The 12,990-nt window shown below is 55.9% G+C and overlaps 1 protein-coding gene across 2 annotated transcripts in view; it reads left to right on the top strand.

Annotated features, from left to right (window-relative positions):
• MYO15A (myosin XVA) overlaps positions 1–12,990 on the top strand; it is a 74,437-nt gene that overhangs the window by 46,212 nt on the left and 15,235 nt on the right. For both annotated transcript variants that reach the window (XM_050763361.1, XM_050763362.1), the window contains 18 exons: positions 84–205; positions 416–475; positions 954–1,029; positions 1,382–1,497; positions 1,586–1,704; positions 2,468–2,609; positions 3,250–3,361; positions 3,451–3,525; positions 4,321–4,499; positions 5,128–5,243; positions 5,516–5,588; positions 5,860–5,932; positions 6,191–6,264; positions 6,520–6,602; positions 8,243–8,373; positions 9,506–9,600; positions 10,158–10,235; positions 10,656–10,752. In XM_050763361.1, the coding sequence (XP_050619318.1) occupies positions 84–205; positions 416–475; positions 954–1,029; positions 1,382–1,497; positions 1,586–1,704; positions 2,468–2,609; positions 3,250–3,361; positions 3,451–3,525; positions 4,321–4,499; positions 5,128–5,243; positions 5,516–5,588; positions 5,860–5,932; positions 6,191–6,264; positions 6,520–6,602; positions 8,243–8,373; positions 9,506–9,600; positions 10,158–10,235; positions 10,656–10,752 (1,821 nt within the window). The remainder of the gene's footprint in view (positions 1–83; positions 206–415; positions 476–953; positions 1,030–1,381; positions 1,498–1,585; positions 1,705–2,467; positions 2,610–3,249; positions 3,362–3,450; positions 3,526–4,320; positions 4,500–5,127; positions 5,244–5,515; positions 5,589–5,859; positions 5,933–6,190; positions 6,265–6,519; positions 6,603–8,242; positions 8,374–9,505; positions 9,601–10,157; positions 10,236–10,655; positions 10,753–12,990) is intronic.

Below are 12,990 nucleotides of genomic sequence, written 5' to 3'. Positions count from 1 at the left end.
GCGAAACTACATCTCAAAAAAGTTAAAATTAAATTAAAAAATGAGGTGCCTTCTCCTGCCTCCCTGACCCCCGCGCTCCCCAGCTCTGCCCTCGCGGTCGCTGGAGCCCCCTGAGGAACCCATGCAGACGCGGCTGCACCGCCTCATCAACCCCAGCTTCTACAGCTATCAGGACGCCCCCTGGAGGATCTTCCTGCGCAAAGAGGTGCAGAGCACGGCCAGAGCCAGGGGAGGGGCTGAAGCGGGGTAGAGGAGTGTCTAGGACTTGGGGAGCGAGCCCAGGATAGAAAAAAGCCGGGCTGAAGCCAGGGGTGGAGTTAGAGCCGGAGCGGAGCTGCATCTAGGGGGCGGGGCCGGGTGTGAAGCATAGGGAGGGGGCAGTCGGAAGGTACCCACTGAAGCCCCGCCCCTGCAGGTGTTTTACCCCAAGGACAGCTACAGCCATCCTGTGCAGCTTGACCTCCTGTTCCGGCAGGTAAAGTCCTCTCTCCCCTTTCTGCCTCAGTGAACTCAGCAGGGCAGTGTGGACGCAAAGATGAGCTAGCTGCAAAGCTTGCCTCTGCATGCTGGGATTTGGGGTCCTTGACCAGGGTGAGGATGGGCAGCTGTTTTATTGAATCTCCCCCTCCCATGGGCAGGGTCAGTGAGCTCACAGTTCAACCTAATGAGAGTCATAGTTTGTCTGAGCTAGACATGGCCCAGAGATCAAATGTAAACCCCCTGTATAAATTAGGAAACTGTGGCCTAGGAAGGGCAGCCTGGATTGTGGGGGTGAGGAGAAAGGAGAGGGCCCTGTCAGTGGGATCTGATTTACACAGATGAACCAGCTTACAGATGACCCCACTGCTGCAAAATGGGACCCCCCCACATTGCCACTCACCCTAGTATAGTCCGACCTGGGTCCCAGCGGGGGGAGTCCCATGTGCTGCCTGCATCACAGCCTGTTCCCACAGATCCTGCACGACACACTCTCCGAGGCCTGCCTGCGCATCTCTGAGGATGAGAGGCTCAGAATGAAGGCCTTGTTTGGTATCTCAGAGGGGGGGACGGTATTGATGGGGCAATGAGTCAGAGGCACGGCCAGCCCTGTCCCAGAGGGAGACGGAGGCTGACAAGCCCAGACCCACCATCTCCCAGACATGTGCCTCCTTGCTCTGCTTCTCTGGCCTCTCGCATGGCTGGGCTGCATGTTTGGGGTTGGCAATGCCTGACACACTGTGTGTGCTGGCCATCTTGTCCATTTCTGGGTTTCAGTTTCCCAGTATAGACACTGGTCAGATACCTTCTTGCTGGGTATCAGCCACCTCCCTCCCTGACATCCCCGAGATGGGGGCTGCCAGGGGAATGGGAGGGGGTCCTCACCAGACCTGGCCTCCCATAGCCCAGAATCAGCTGGACACACAGAGGCCCCTGGTAACAGAGAGCGTGAAGCGGGCCGTGGTCAGTGCTGCACGAGACACCTGGGAGGTCTACTTCTCCCGCCTCTTCCCTGCCACGGTGCGAGTCCCTCACCTGCCCCCTACCTGTCCAGATGATTCAGGGATGAGACGAGAGGACCCTCACATGCCCTTCATCTCTGCCCCAGGGCAGTGTGGGCACTGGTGTGCAGCTCCTAGCTGTGTCCCACGTGGGCATCAAACTCCTGAGGATGGTCAAAAGTGGCCAGGAGGCTGGCGGGCAGCTGCGGGTCCTGCGTGCATACAGGTGACCGGAAGGGGCTGGCTGGAGACTGGGGTACAGACTGGCATCAGCATTTCTTTCCTCTCCACAGCCACTTACCAAGTACCCATGATGTGCCAGGCTCTGTGCCAAGCCATTGAAGCAAACCCATTTTAGAGCTGGGGAAACTGAGGCTCAGAGAGAAAAGTTGTTTGTCTCAGGTCACACAGCCAGGAAGGGGTTGAGCTGGGAACCCACTCCCCTGTCCTCCTTCCAACCTGCTGCACAGCAGCAGCACTGTGCAGAGGGGCTGCTGTGCTGGAAGTGACCAAACCCTGATGCAGCTGGTGAGGGAACCACTGCCAGCCGTGACACCTTACTGAGTCCTCAGACTCCCTCCCCTGCTAGAAGTCCCTTTTGTCCTTTATAACATGAGGACGGGAATAGAACCTTGTTCACTGGTTGGGTAAAAGCTGCATGCTTTGAAAAATGGTGAGAATTTGGTCAATGGGTGAAATAGAGATTTGGGTAGGCACAAATCTAGATTTAGAGCTTGGACCAAAGGACAAAGGGTGGAGAGGGGCCGGAGTGTTGGCCCAAAGGGTGGTAGGAACTGAGCTGAAGCCACAGCCTGGGTCAGAGAGGGGAAGCAGGAAGCTTAGGGTCCTGTGGGAGCTGGCACAATGGGGCCAAGGTGGGGCTGGGCTTCAAATGGGGCAGGACAGGAGCAGAAGCAGCACAACAGGTGGAAGGAGGGCATCCCTCTGGCTGTGGAGTCCTGCCCTCATGCCACCGGCCCATCCTCCAGCTTTGCAGATATCCTGTTTGTGACCATGCCCTCCCAGAACATGCTGGAGTTCAACTTGGCCAGTGAGAAGGTCATCCTCTTCTCAGCCCGAGCACACCAGGTCAAGACCCTGGTGGATGACTTCATCTTGGAGCTGAAGAAGGTAAGGATCTTCTCACAGGTCTTCCCTCCACCCAGGCTGAGGGCCAGCAACAGGGCTCTCCCACCCCACATATATACTAGCCTCACCTTCCTCGGAAGTATGACTGTGTCCATAGACTTCTGTCTACCTTCAGTCCTTTGCACTAGCTGTGCCTTCCACTTGGAATACCCTTGCCCCCTTTTGCCTGCTCCTTCAGAAAACCTTTACCAATGCACCCTGCCAGGTGGCACAGCACCTCCTCTGAGCTCTGCAGCAATTGTACTCCTCACCCTCCTGCCTTGGCTGCATGGCCCACCCACTGCATCTCAATCTCTTTCCATCCCCTCTGCCCACTCTTAACTGGCAGCCCCCAGGCCTAGGGCAGGTCATCTCTGTGCCCTAGGCCCGAGGAAGACTTCAGCAGGAAAGTCAGTGAGGGCTTGAGTGGGGAAGGCCTATGTGTGTGCCCTGAAGTCCATCTGGGTCCCTCAGACTCACCCTCCAGCCCTTTCTTCCACCCAGAATGCCCTTCCCTCTTCTCACCTGATGAAGGCTCCCTTCCCTGATGAGTCAGGAAGGATGTGAGGAGCAGGGTTGGCCCCAGGCCTCTGGGAGTGGGGTGATGGGGCTGTTGCCCTCAACCTGCCCCTGGATGACCCAGGACTCTGACTACGTGGTCGCTGTGAGGAACTTCCTGCCTGAAGACCCAGCGCTGCTGGCTTTCCACAAGGGCGACATCATACACCTGCAGCCCCTAGAGCCACCTCGAGTGGGTCAGTGCCACTGGGGTGGGTTGGGGGCAGGAGGCGGAGGCTGGCCAAGGAGGCCACCCTGGCAGATGCTGACCCAACCTGGCCCACAGGCTACAGTGCCGGCTGCGTGGTTCGCAAGAAGGTGGTATACCTGGAGGAGCTGCGACGTAGAGGTCCCGACTTTGGTGGGTGCCCCAGAACCTGGAACCCCATACAGGGTGCATCCTAGTTTCACGCACTCATGCTGCAGATGCACAGTGAGGGTTTCTTGGTGCCCGAAAGTGGTCTGGGCTGGTCAGGTCTCCTAAGGTCCAGGCGTGGCCTGTCAGTATCTGTTGGTGGCCAGACAGTCCAGCCCTCTGCTTTGCCTGAGGGGTCTCCATGGGCATTTGTGTTTGTGGCCTGAATCTCTCTCTCTTTTTTTTTTTTTCTTTTTTTGAGATGGAGTCTTGCTCTGTCGCCCAGGCTGGAGTGCAGTGGCGCCATCTTGGCTCACTGAAAGCTCCGCCTCCCAGGCTCACGCCATTCTCCTGCCTCAGCCTCCTGAGTAGCTGGGACTACAGGCGCCCGCCACCAGGCCCAGCTAATTTTTTGTATTTTTAGTAGAAACGGGGTTTCACCGTGGTCTTGTTCTCCTGACCTCATGATCCGTCCGCCTCCGCCTCCCAAAGTGCTGGGATTACAGGCGTGAGCCACCGTGCCCCGCCCTGAATCTCTCTTTATGTCTCCACATGACCTGAGAGTCCACAAACCCTGCTTTGCCTTTTTGCTTCACTTCCCCGTTATGGTCCTGTGGCCCTGAGAAAAATCCCTTTCCTTCCCTGAGCCTGTTTCCTCATCTGTAAAATGGGTTTGATGGCCTGGCCTGCCTCACACAGTTCTAGAGACAGATAAAGAAGGTACCCGAATCTCCCTAAAGGACTCCCTTAGTCACAAGGCAAGACCCTCCTGTTTGCCTTAGACCTTTTACCCGCCCCTAGGCTGGAGGTTCGGGACCATCCACGGGCGCGTTGGCCACTTCCCTTCGGAGCTGGTGCAGCCCGCTGCTGCCCCCGACTTCCTGCAGCTGCCAGCGGAGCCGGGCCGCGGCCGAGCAGCCGCCGTGGCCGCTGCTGTGGCCTCTGCAGCCGCTGCACAGGAGGTGGGCCGCAGGAGAGAGGTGAGACCAGTGTGGGTGGGGTGGGGCGGGGTAGACCAGGGGGAAGGGACCGCTGCAAAAGGGGTGAGGCGAGCGGGGATAAGGTGGGCCACAGGCCTGGTCAGGCTCTTGGGGCGTGGCTGATCTTGGACTAGGGTGAGGGTGAACGAGGTGGAGTGAGCCGGAGGTGAGACCTGGAAGATGGGACCAGAGAAGGTTGGAGGTGTGGCCAAATGGGGTAGGGAAGGATGAGGATCAGTTGGTTTTAATCAGTCCAATGGGGTCAGACCAGCCTGGGCCCGCCAGTAGGTGAAGTCTACCTGGGATGGGGTGGGGCCAGGTGAGTGAGCGGGGTCAGTTTGTGGAGCTAGCGAGGGGTGGGGTCAGCTGTGACATGGCAGTTGGGGAAGTCAACCCCAGGCAAGGGCGTGGCCAAGTGGGGCAGGGAGCTGGGTTAGCCCAGCAAGTAAAAGGCGTGGGCGGGCTGAAGGGGTGAGAACAACGGGATGCAGCCGGGTCCAGATGGATGGGTGGGTGGGTGGCTTGAGAATCTGGGTCCTATCAGCGAGGGATTGCGTTGTCAGTTTTGACCCAAGGGCCAGGCGTGGTGTGGCCAGAAACGGCCTTCCTAGCTCCACCTCTTCTGCAGGGTCCCCCAGTCAGGGCCCACTCTGCTGACCATGGGGAGGATGCCCTGGCGCTCCCACCCTACACAATGCTCGAGTTTGCCCAGAAGTATTTCCGAGACCCTCAGAGGAGACCCCAGTGAGTGGCGGCCCCACCCCTCTTCCCCACAGTGGGAGGGTTCTGGGCTTCTTGCAGCCATCCAAACTGCAGGCTGTCGGTCTTAGAGGCCCCACTTCTGGTGGGAGAGATGAGAGACCACCCAGGTGTGAGGCCCACTTCAGTGCCTGCCTCTGGGGGTCTTCCTGCCTGATAGACTGATCAGAGTGGTGGGTCAAGAACATTCCTATGTGGAAAAAGATGTAGCCAAGGCTTGGGCAGGACAGGTCAGTAGCACCCACCTCCCACTGCAGGGATGGCCTCAGGCTGAAATCCAAGGAGGCTCGGGAGTCCAGAACCTTGGAGGACCTGCTTTGCTTCACCAAGGTGTCCAGTCCCGGACCTCAGTTCCCCATCTGTAAAATGGTGATGCAGGGGCCCCGTCCCAGGCCCCTGAGGCCAACAAACTTGTTCTCAGTGAGACCCTCTAGATCTCGGCACCCTGATTCCCTCCCAAGGACAGCATCTGTCCCCAGTATTGGGCCTGGCTCCCCTTTTGTGACGTGGACCCTCCTGTTATATGGCCTTGAAACAGTGTGTCCCCTTTCTGTTCTGACGTGTCCCTCCTCCATCATGACACAGCCCTCTTCCCCCACAGACTCCCCTCCAGGAATCCCTCATCGAACTCAGCGACAACAGCCTCAACAAGATGGCCACCGACATGTTCCTAGGTGTGGCAGTGGGACTGCAGCCAGGGCTCTGGGCTGGATGAGATCCAGCACTGTGTGGTCTCTACTGGTTGCCACTCCTCCCTGGTCTTCGGATTCTTTCCCCTCCCCCAGCTCAGACGTGGGACACATTTAAGAGAAAAGCAGCTCCCAGCTGCCTGTGGCCAAGGCTCCCAGGGAGGGGCTCAGTCCTGGGGCTTCCTGGGGTGGGTGGACAACTGGGGGTTTGGTGGGTCTGAGTGGGATAGGTCTTTCCTACAGCTGTGATGAGGTTCATGGGGGATGCCCCACTGAAGGGCCAGAGTGACCTGGACGTGCTTTGTAACCTCCTGAAGGTCAGTCCAGCCAACTTTGCCAGATGCCTCCTTTCCTGCTCTGTGGCTCAGTTTCCCCATCTGTCAATGAGTCACAGGACATTAGGGTGGGAAACCTCTCCCATGGTCCAAAAAGGAATGCATCATGCTGATGGGGAGGGGGCTGGGAAAGGGACACCAGGCCTGTCTTCAGGTGCCCACCCTGTTCTTATGTACCTGGTATGTGACATAGCCCCTAGCCTGTCTTTGGTGTGTAACCTCCCTGTCCTCCTTCAGCTGTGCGGGGACCATGAGGTCATGCGGGATGAATGTTACTGCCAAGTTGTGAAGCAGATCACAGACAATACCAGCTCCAAGCAGTGAGTGAACTGGGCTTTATACCCCACCATCCCCTCACTGTGTCCATGCTCCAGGAGGGGCCAGTTCAGCCTCCCACCTCCTCAGGCCTGACCCCTCCTGGATTCTCTTCCCCTCACCTTCGTCCTTACTCAATAGAGCACGTGTTTTGAAATTACTTGGTCTGGAACACAGCATTTCTGCTCTCTGAACTTTAGTACCCTCATCTGTAAAATGGCAATGATAATGTGTAAGTCCAGATTCTTAGTTGCAAGTGACAGAAACCCAACTCAAGCTGATTTAACCAAAAGGGAGCTTGTTGATTCAGAGAAGTGAAAAGTCAGTGAGTATGTGGCCTCAGGCATAGCTGGATCCAGGTGTCATTAGGAAGCAGGCTTTCTCCATCTTCTGGCTCTGTTTTCCTCTGTGTTGATCATTCCCAAACAGCCTCTCCCACAGAGTAGCAAGGTGGCAGATCTGGGGTGACAGCTCAGCAATCCCAGAGAAAGCAAGACTGACCCAATATTTGCTGTAGAAATTCCTTTTTTTTTTTTTTTGAGTCGGAGTCTCACTCTATCGCCCAGGCTGGAGTGCAGTGGCGTGATCTTGGCTCATTGCAACCTCCGCCTCCCGGGTTCATGCCATTCTCCTGCCCCAGCCTCCTAAGTAGCTGGGACTACAGGCGCCCGCCACCATGTCTGGCTAATTTTTTATATTTTTAGTAGAGACAGGGTTTCACCATGTTAGCCAGGATGGTCTTGATCTCCTGACCTCGTGATCCGCCCGTCTCGGCCTCCCAAAGTGCTGGGATTACAGGCATGAGCCACCGCACCCAGCCTGCTGTAGAAATTATTAAATCCAGGCTTACAGGCCTGAGTTGGTCACATGTTCAACCCTGAACCAACTATGCCTATCCCTAGGCCAATCACTGTGGTCAGGGGCTGTAGTGCTCACATTGATCAAACCTGACTTCCGTGCCCATCTCCAAACCACAGGGATCTAGAGCGGGGTGGGTGGTTTCCCAAAGGAAGCCCAAGTGTTGTTCCCAGACACCAGATATCCCTACAAATGAAACCCTCACACCCACGACCATGTGAAGATGAATTACTGTGTTCCACTCATGCAGGGCCAGCACACAGTAGGTGCCCAATATGTGCATGCTCTTGTTACCATCAGGTCCACCCTCCTGTCTTCATCTGCACTACCTCCTCACTTGCTCTCCATCTCCTCAGGAATTTTAGAACCACTCAGCTTGTCCTCCTGCTCCTCCCAGCCCTGGGCCTTACCTGGCATGACCTCTACACAGTCTCAGCAGGTTCCCCTTTTCCCAGAAGCCTCCCTAGAGAGATCCCCTACCTGTTGTGACGCAGAAAAGAGAAGAATAGGAGAGGAAAAAGTCACAGTACTTCCCCTACCTGGGGAAGATGTCTGGGGCCCCATCCTCTTCCGTCCCTATCCCGCATCCTGACTTCTCAACAGAATATGCCTTTTGCATGGCTTTAAGGCCCACCTGCCCTGGGCCTCCTCACTGGGCAGGGAGGAGCATCTTCAGGGGACAGGAGCTGCCTAAGAGTTGGAATCTGTCTCAGTTCAATCCCAGGAGGCTCCTGGCACACTCTAATGCTGTGGCCACCTGTGATGTGGCCCCCGTGTGTCCTTGCAGGGACAGCTGCCAGCGAGGCTGGAGGCTGCTATACATCGTGACTGCCTACCACAGCTGCTCTGAGGTCCTCCACCCACACCTCACTCGCTTCCTCCACGACGTGAGCCGGAGCCCGGGCCTGCCCTTTCAGGGTGAGAGGTCGATGAGTGGGGACCCAGGGCTGCATGCTTCTCGCATGGGGACTGGGTGGGCAGCTGGTGGGAGGGGAAACCCAGAGGGCCTCACTTTCACAGGTGCTGAGCGATATTTACTAATATTAATATATTCCCCAAACATTTGTGAGGGTTCCACAGGGGCTGGCGTGGTGGTTTGTCTGATCTAATGGAGGGGGTGGTCAGGGATGACTCCTTGGAGGAAGTACTGCCTTGCATAGGAGGGGTTTCCAGGTGGAGTGAGTGACAGGAGCAAAGACCGGAGTGGGAATGTGTGGCATGTGGGAGAAGAGAAGGAGGTGGGCAAGAATCCAGAGTGCCGGGGTGCAGCCCTGCCTCTCTGACTGTTGGGACTCAGCAAGGGTATTGAGGGATCTGGGCAGAGGTGGGCCCAAGCTGGTATCATCCCCCTTAGAATATGGAGAAAGGGGAGCCACTCTTCAGCATGGTTTCCATAGCAACCCCTGGGGCTCCCGAAGAAGGAGGCTGGGGCCGCTGTAGTCACCATGGCAGCCGTGGAGGAGATAGGAGACCTTACCCTTCCTGCCTCTGAATGCTTCTCTCTGATTCAATTAACAAACATTCAGCCCACAGATGAATAGACCCAGCTCCCCCATGGAATAGCTCCCAGATGCATAAAGGCAACAGAATGTGCCCTAGAACTCTTGACTCAGAGAAATGGAGCACTGATGCTGGGGTCTCCTGCCCTGGGAGGCCTGAGTGAGGGAGGGCGGTTGGCAGGGTATCCCAGCTGGCATGAGCAGAGCTGCATCACCCTAGCCACAGAGCCTATTGGATACAAGCTCCCCAGTCAACAGCTCAGGGTGACAGCAGTTTCCAGGATCATAGGTTGCCAAGGGGACTGTGGGCTGGAAAAAAAGGTCCTTAGACACATGAGATGTGGGTTCAAATCCAGGTCTTAACCTCTAGCTCTTGACCTTGGGCAAGTCACTGTCCCTGTCTGAACTGTTTCCTCAACTGTCAAATGGGGGAGTAAATGCCTTCCCCACAGCTTGTGGAGAGAATGCAGTGGGCTCATGGTTGGTGGCAAGAGGAGCCCCTTTCTCCCACAGTCCACCTTGAGCAAGGCCTGGACTCCCTGCTTCTGCAGGGATCGCCAAGGCCTGTGAGCAGAACCTGCAGAAAACCTTGCGCTTCGGGGGTCGTCTGGAGCTCCCCAGCAGCATAGAGCTTCGCGCCATGTTGGTAAGCATGGGGTGGGAGTGGGTTCAAAATGAATGGGAGGCTGGGCGCGGTGGCTTGTGCCTGTAATCTCAGCACTTTGTGGGGCCGAGGCGGGCAGATCACCTGAGGTTAGGTGTTCAAGACCAGCCTGGCCAACATGGTGAAACCCCGTCTCTACTAAAAATACAAAAATTAGCTGGTTATGGTGGCAGGTGCCTGTAATCCCAGCTACTCGGGAGGCTAAGGCAGGAGAACTCCTTGAACCCAGGAGGCAGAGGTTGCAGTGAGCCAAGATCGCGCCACTGCATTTCAGCTTGGGTGACAGAGCGAGACTCCATGTCGAAAAACAAACACACAAAAAAATGAATGGGGAACACAAGCCCTGCCCAGAGACCTCTCTGTCAGGTGCATTGCACTCAGGGGCATGCAGACAGGCTCTGCAAAGTCCAGGTGCTCAAGTGTTCCTACATGTGCAAGCCCAGGACCTATTGGCTTGGGAACTCCCACGGCAGGAGACGAGGGCTGTCCCAGATCCCAGGACCCAACCTGTCATCCCTCTCCCACCTACTTATCCCCAGGCAGGCCGCAGTTCCAAGAGGCAACTCTTTCTTCTTCCTGGAGGCCTTGAACGCCATCTCAAAATTAAAACATGCACTGTAAGTGAAGGAATGTCTCCTGCAGCCAGGTACTGAAGGGGCAGGGGCAGGGACAGCCCAGGCTCCAGGATGGGGGAGGAGTAAGCCCCCAAGGATGTTGAGCCCTCCCAGGCTCTTCCACAGCCCCAAAAGGCAAGACTTATTTCTTAGAAGAGCAAACTGCACCTTGGAGAGGTTAAGCCTCTGGCTCAGGGTCATCCTGCAAAAACGGGACAGAAGCAGATTTTGAACCTAAGTCTCGGACCGCAAGCTGTGTTCTTTCCCTGCCTGAGGCTGATTCTCAGAGACCTCAGAGGATTGTGCGCCTTTGTGAAGAGGGCTGAGGAACTCCACACATGGCTTCCGGGGGCCTGAGTGGGGCCAGAAGGACAGAGGTCAAGCCCAACTGGCATGGCCTCATCTCTTCCGCCCCACCCCCAGGTGGCCCTGGACGTGGTGGAAGAGATCTGTGCTGAGATGGCTCTGACACGCCCTGAGGCCTTCAGTGAATATGTTATCTTCGTTGTCACCAACCGTGGTGAGTGCCAGGAAGAGTGAGCATGCTGGACCCATTCCCATCCCCGGGCCTTGAGCCATGTGGGGCCCTCCACCCAGACTTTAGGGCCCAGGTCAGGTACCACTTCCTCCAGGAAGCCCCTTGACCCCCATGCAGAAGGATCTCTGTGTGTACCGAGCACCCCCAGCCCTTTATCTGTCCCTTTCCGCTTTGCTTAGTTTGCCTCACCTTATGGTGAGGGCCCTCTCTCATCCCTCCCTTTGCCCCTCAGGGCATGCTCAATGAGAGGACACGGGCCGTGCCCTCAAGGAGATTACATCCTGGGAAGGTTTCCATTAATAGCGCCGCACTCCTGGAACCTAAAGGTGCAAGCCTTCTTTCCTGCCTCTCATGCCTTAATAATGGCCAGAGAAGCCCCTCCCGAGGTGTCACTATCCCCTCTAGAGGGCTCCTGGGACCCTAGGTGACTGTCACGCATCCCAAAAGCCCTTCCATCTGCTGCCTGGCACTCTAGATCATGGTCTTGCCTCCTGTCACTAGCTGGTCAGCTCCAGCAACCCCCAGCCAGCTCTCCCTACCGCTGCCTCAGCCCTCAGCCGTGTGCCGTCAGCCCTGCCTGCCCAAGTCCAGTTAAGACATTAGGGGAGAATGGCAGGTAACAAAACAGTCCTAATAACTGACATTTATCAAACGGATGCTGTGCCCCAGGCACAATTCAAAGCATTTCAGGCTGGGTATGGTGGCTCATGCCTGTAATTCCAGCACTTTGGGAGGCTGAGGCGGGTGGATCTCTTGAGGCCAGGAGTTCCAGAGCAGCCTGGCCAACATAGCGCAACCCCATCTCTACTAAAAATTAGCCAACCATGGTAGTGCGCACCTGTAATTCCAGCTACTCAGGAGGCTGAGGCACGATAATCACTTGAAGCCAGGAGGCGGAGGTTGTAGTGAGCCATGATCATGCCACTGTACTCCAGCCTGGGTGATGGAGTGAGACTCTGTCTCAAAAAAAAAAAAGAATTAAAAAAAAAAAAAGGCCTGGCGTGGTGGCTCACACCTTTAATCCCAGCACTTTGAGAGGCCGAGGCAGGTGGATCACCTGAGGTCGGGAGTTCGAGACCAGCCTGACCAACATGGAGAAACCCTGTCTCTACTAAAAATATACAAAATTAGCCAGGCATGGTGGCATTTGCCTGCTACTCGGGACAGTGAGGCAGGAGGTTGCGGTGAGTTGAGATCATGTCATTGCACTCCAACCTGGGCAACAAGAGCGAAACTCCATCTAAAAAAAAAAAAAAAGGCCGGGCGCGGTGGCTCAAGCCTGTAATCCCAGCACTTTGGGAGGCCGAGACGGGTGGATCACGAGGTCAGGAGATCGAGACCATCCTGGCGAACACCGTGAAACCCCGTCTCTACTAAAAAAATACAAAAAACTAGCCGGGCGAGGTGGCGGGCGCCTGTAGTCCCAGCTACTCGGGAGGCTGAGGCAGGAGAATGGCGTAAACCTGGGAGGCGGAGCTTGCAGTGAGCTGAGATCCGGCCACTGCACTCCAGCCCGGGCTACAGAGCGAGACTCCGCCTCAAAAAAAAAAAAAAAAAAAAAAAAAAAAAAGGCCGGGTGTGGTGGCTCAAGCCTGTAATCCCAGCACTTTGGGAGGCCGAGACGGGCAGATCACAAGGTCAGGAGATAGAGACCATCCTGGCTAACACGGTAAAACCCCGTCTCTACTAAAAAAATACAAAAAATAGCCTGGCGCCTGTAGTCCTAGCTACTTGGGAGTCTGAGTCAGGAGAATGGCGTGAGCCTGGGAGGCGGAGCTTGCAGTGAGCCGAGATGGTGCCACTGCACTCCAGCCTGGGCGACAGAGCGAGACTCCGTCTCAAAAAAAAAAAAAGGCATTTCATTCTGTGAACTATTTTAATCCCCACAACCACCTTATGAAGTGGAGACTGTTAGTCTTTCCATTTACAGGTGGGGAAACTGAGGCCCAGGGAGGCTGTATTAGTTTCCTATTGTTGCTATAACAAATTATCACAAATTTATTGACTTAAAAAAACACAAATATATTACCTTATAATTCTGAAAGTCAGAAGTTCTAAAATGAAAATGGCATCAGGGCCAGGTTCCTTCTGGAGGCTCTAGGGAAGAATCTGTTTCCTTTCCTCTTCCAGCATCTAGAGGCTGCCTGCATTCCTTGGTCCATGACCCCTTCCTCCATCTCCAAAGCCAGCAGTGTAGAATCCTCAAATCTCTCTCCCTGC

The sequence above is a fragment of the Macaca thibetana genome, chromosome 16, assembly GCF_024542745.1.
Source record: "Macaca thibetana thibetana isolate TM-01 chromosome 16, ASM2454274v1, whole genome shotgun sequence".
In the NCBI taxonomy this organism is placed as follows: Eukaryota; Metazoa; Chordata; class Mammalia; order Primates; family Cercopithecidae; genus Macaca; species Macaca thibetana.
This window is presented reverse-complemented; position numbering and strand designations above follow the sequence as displayed.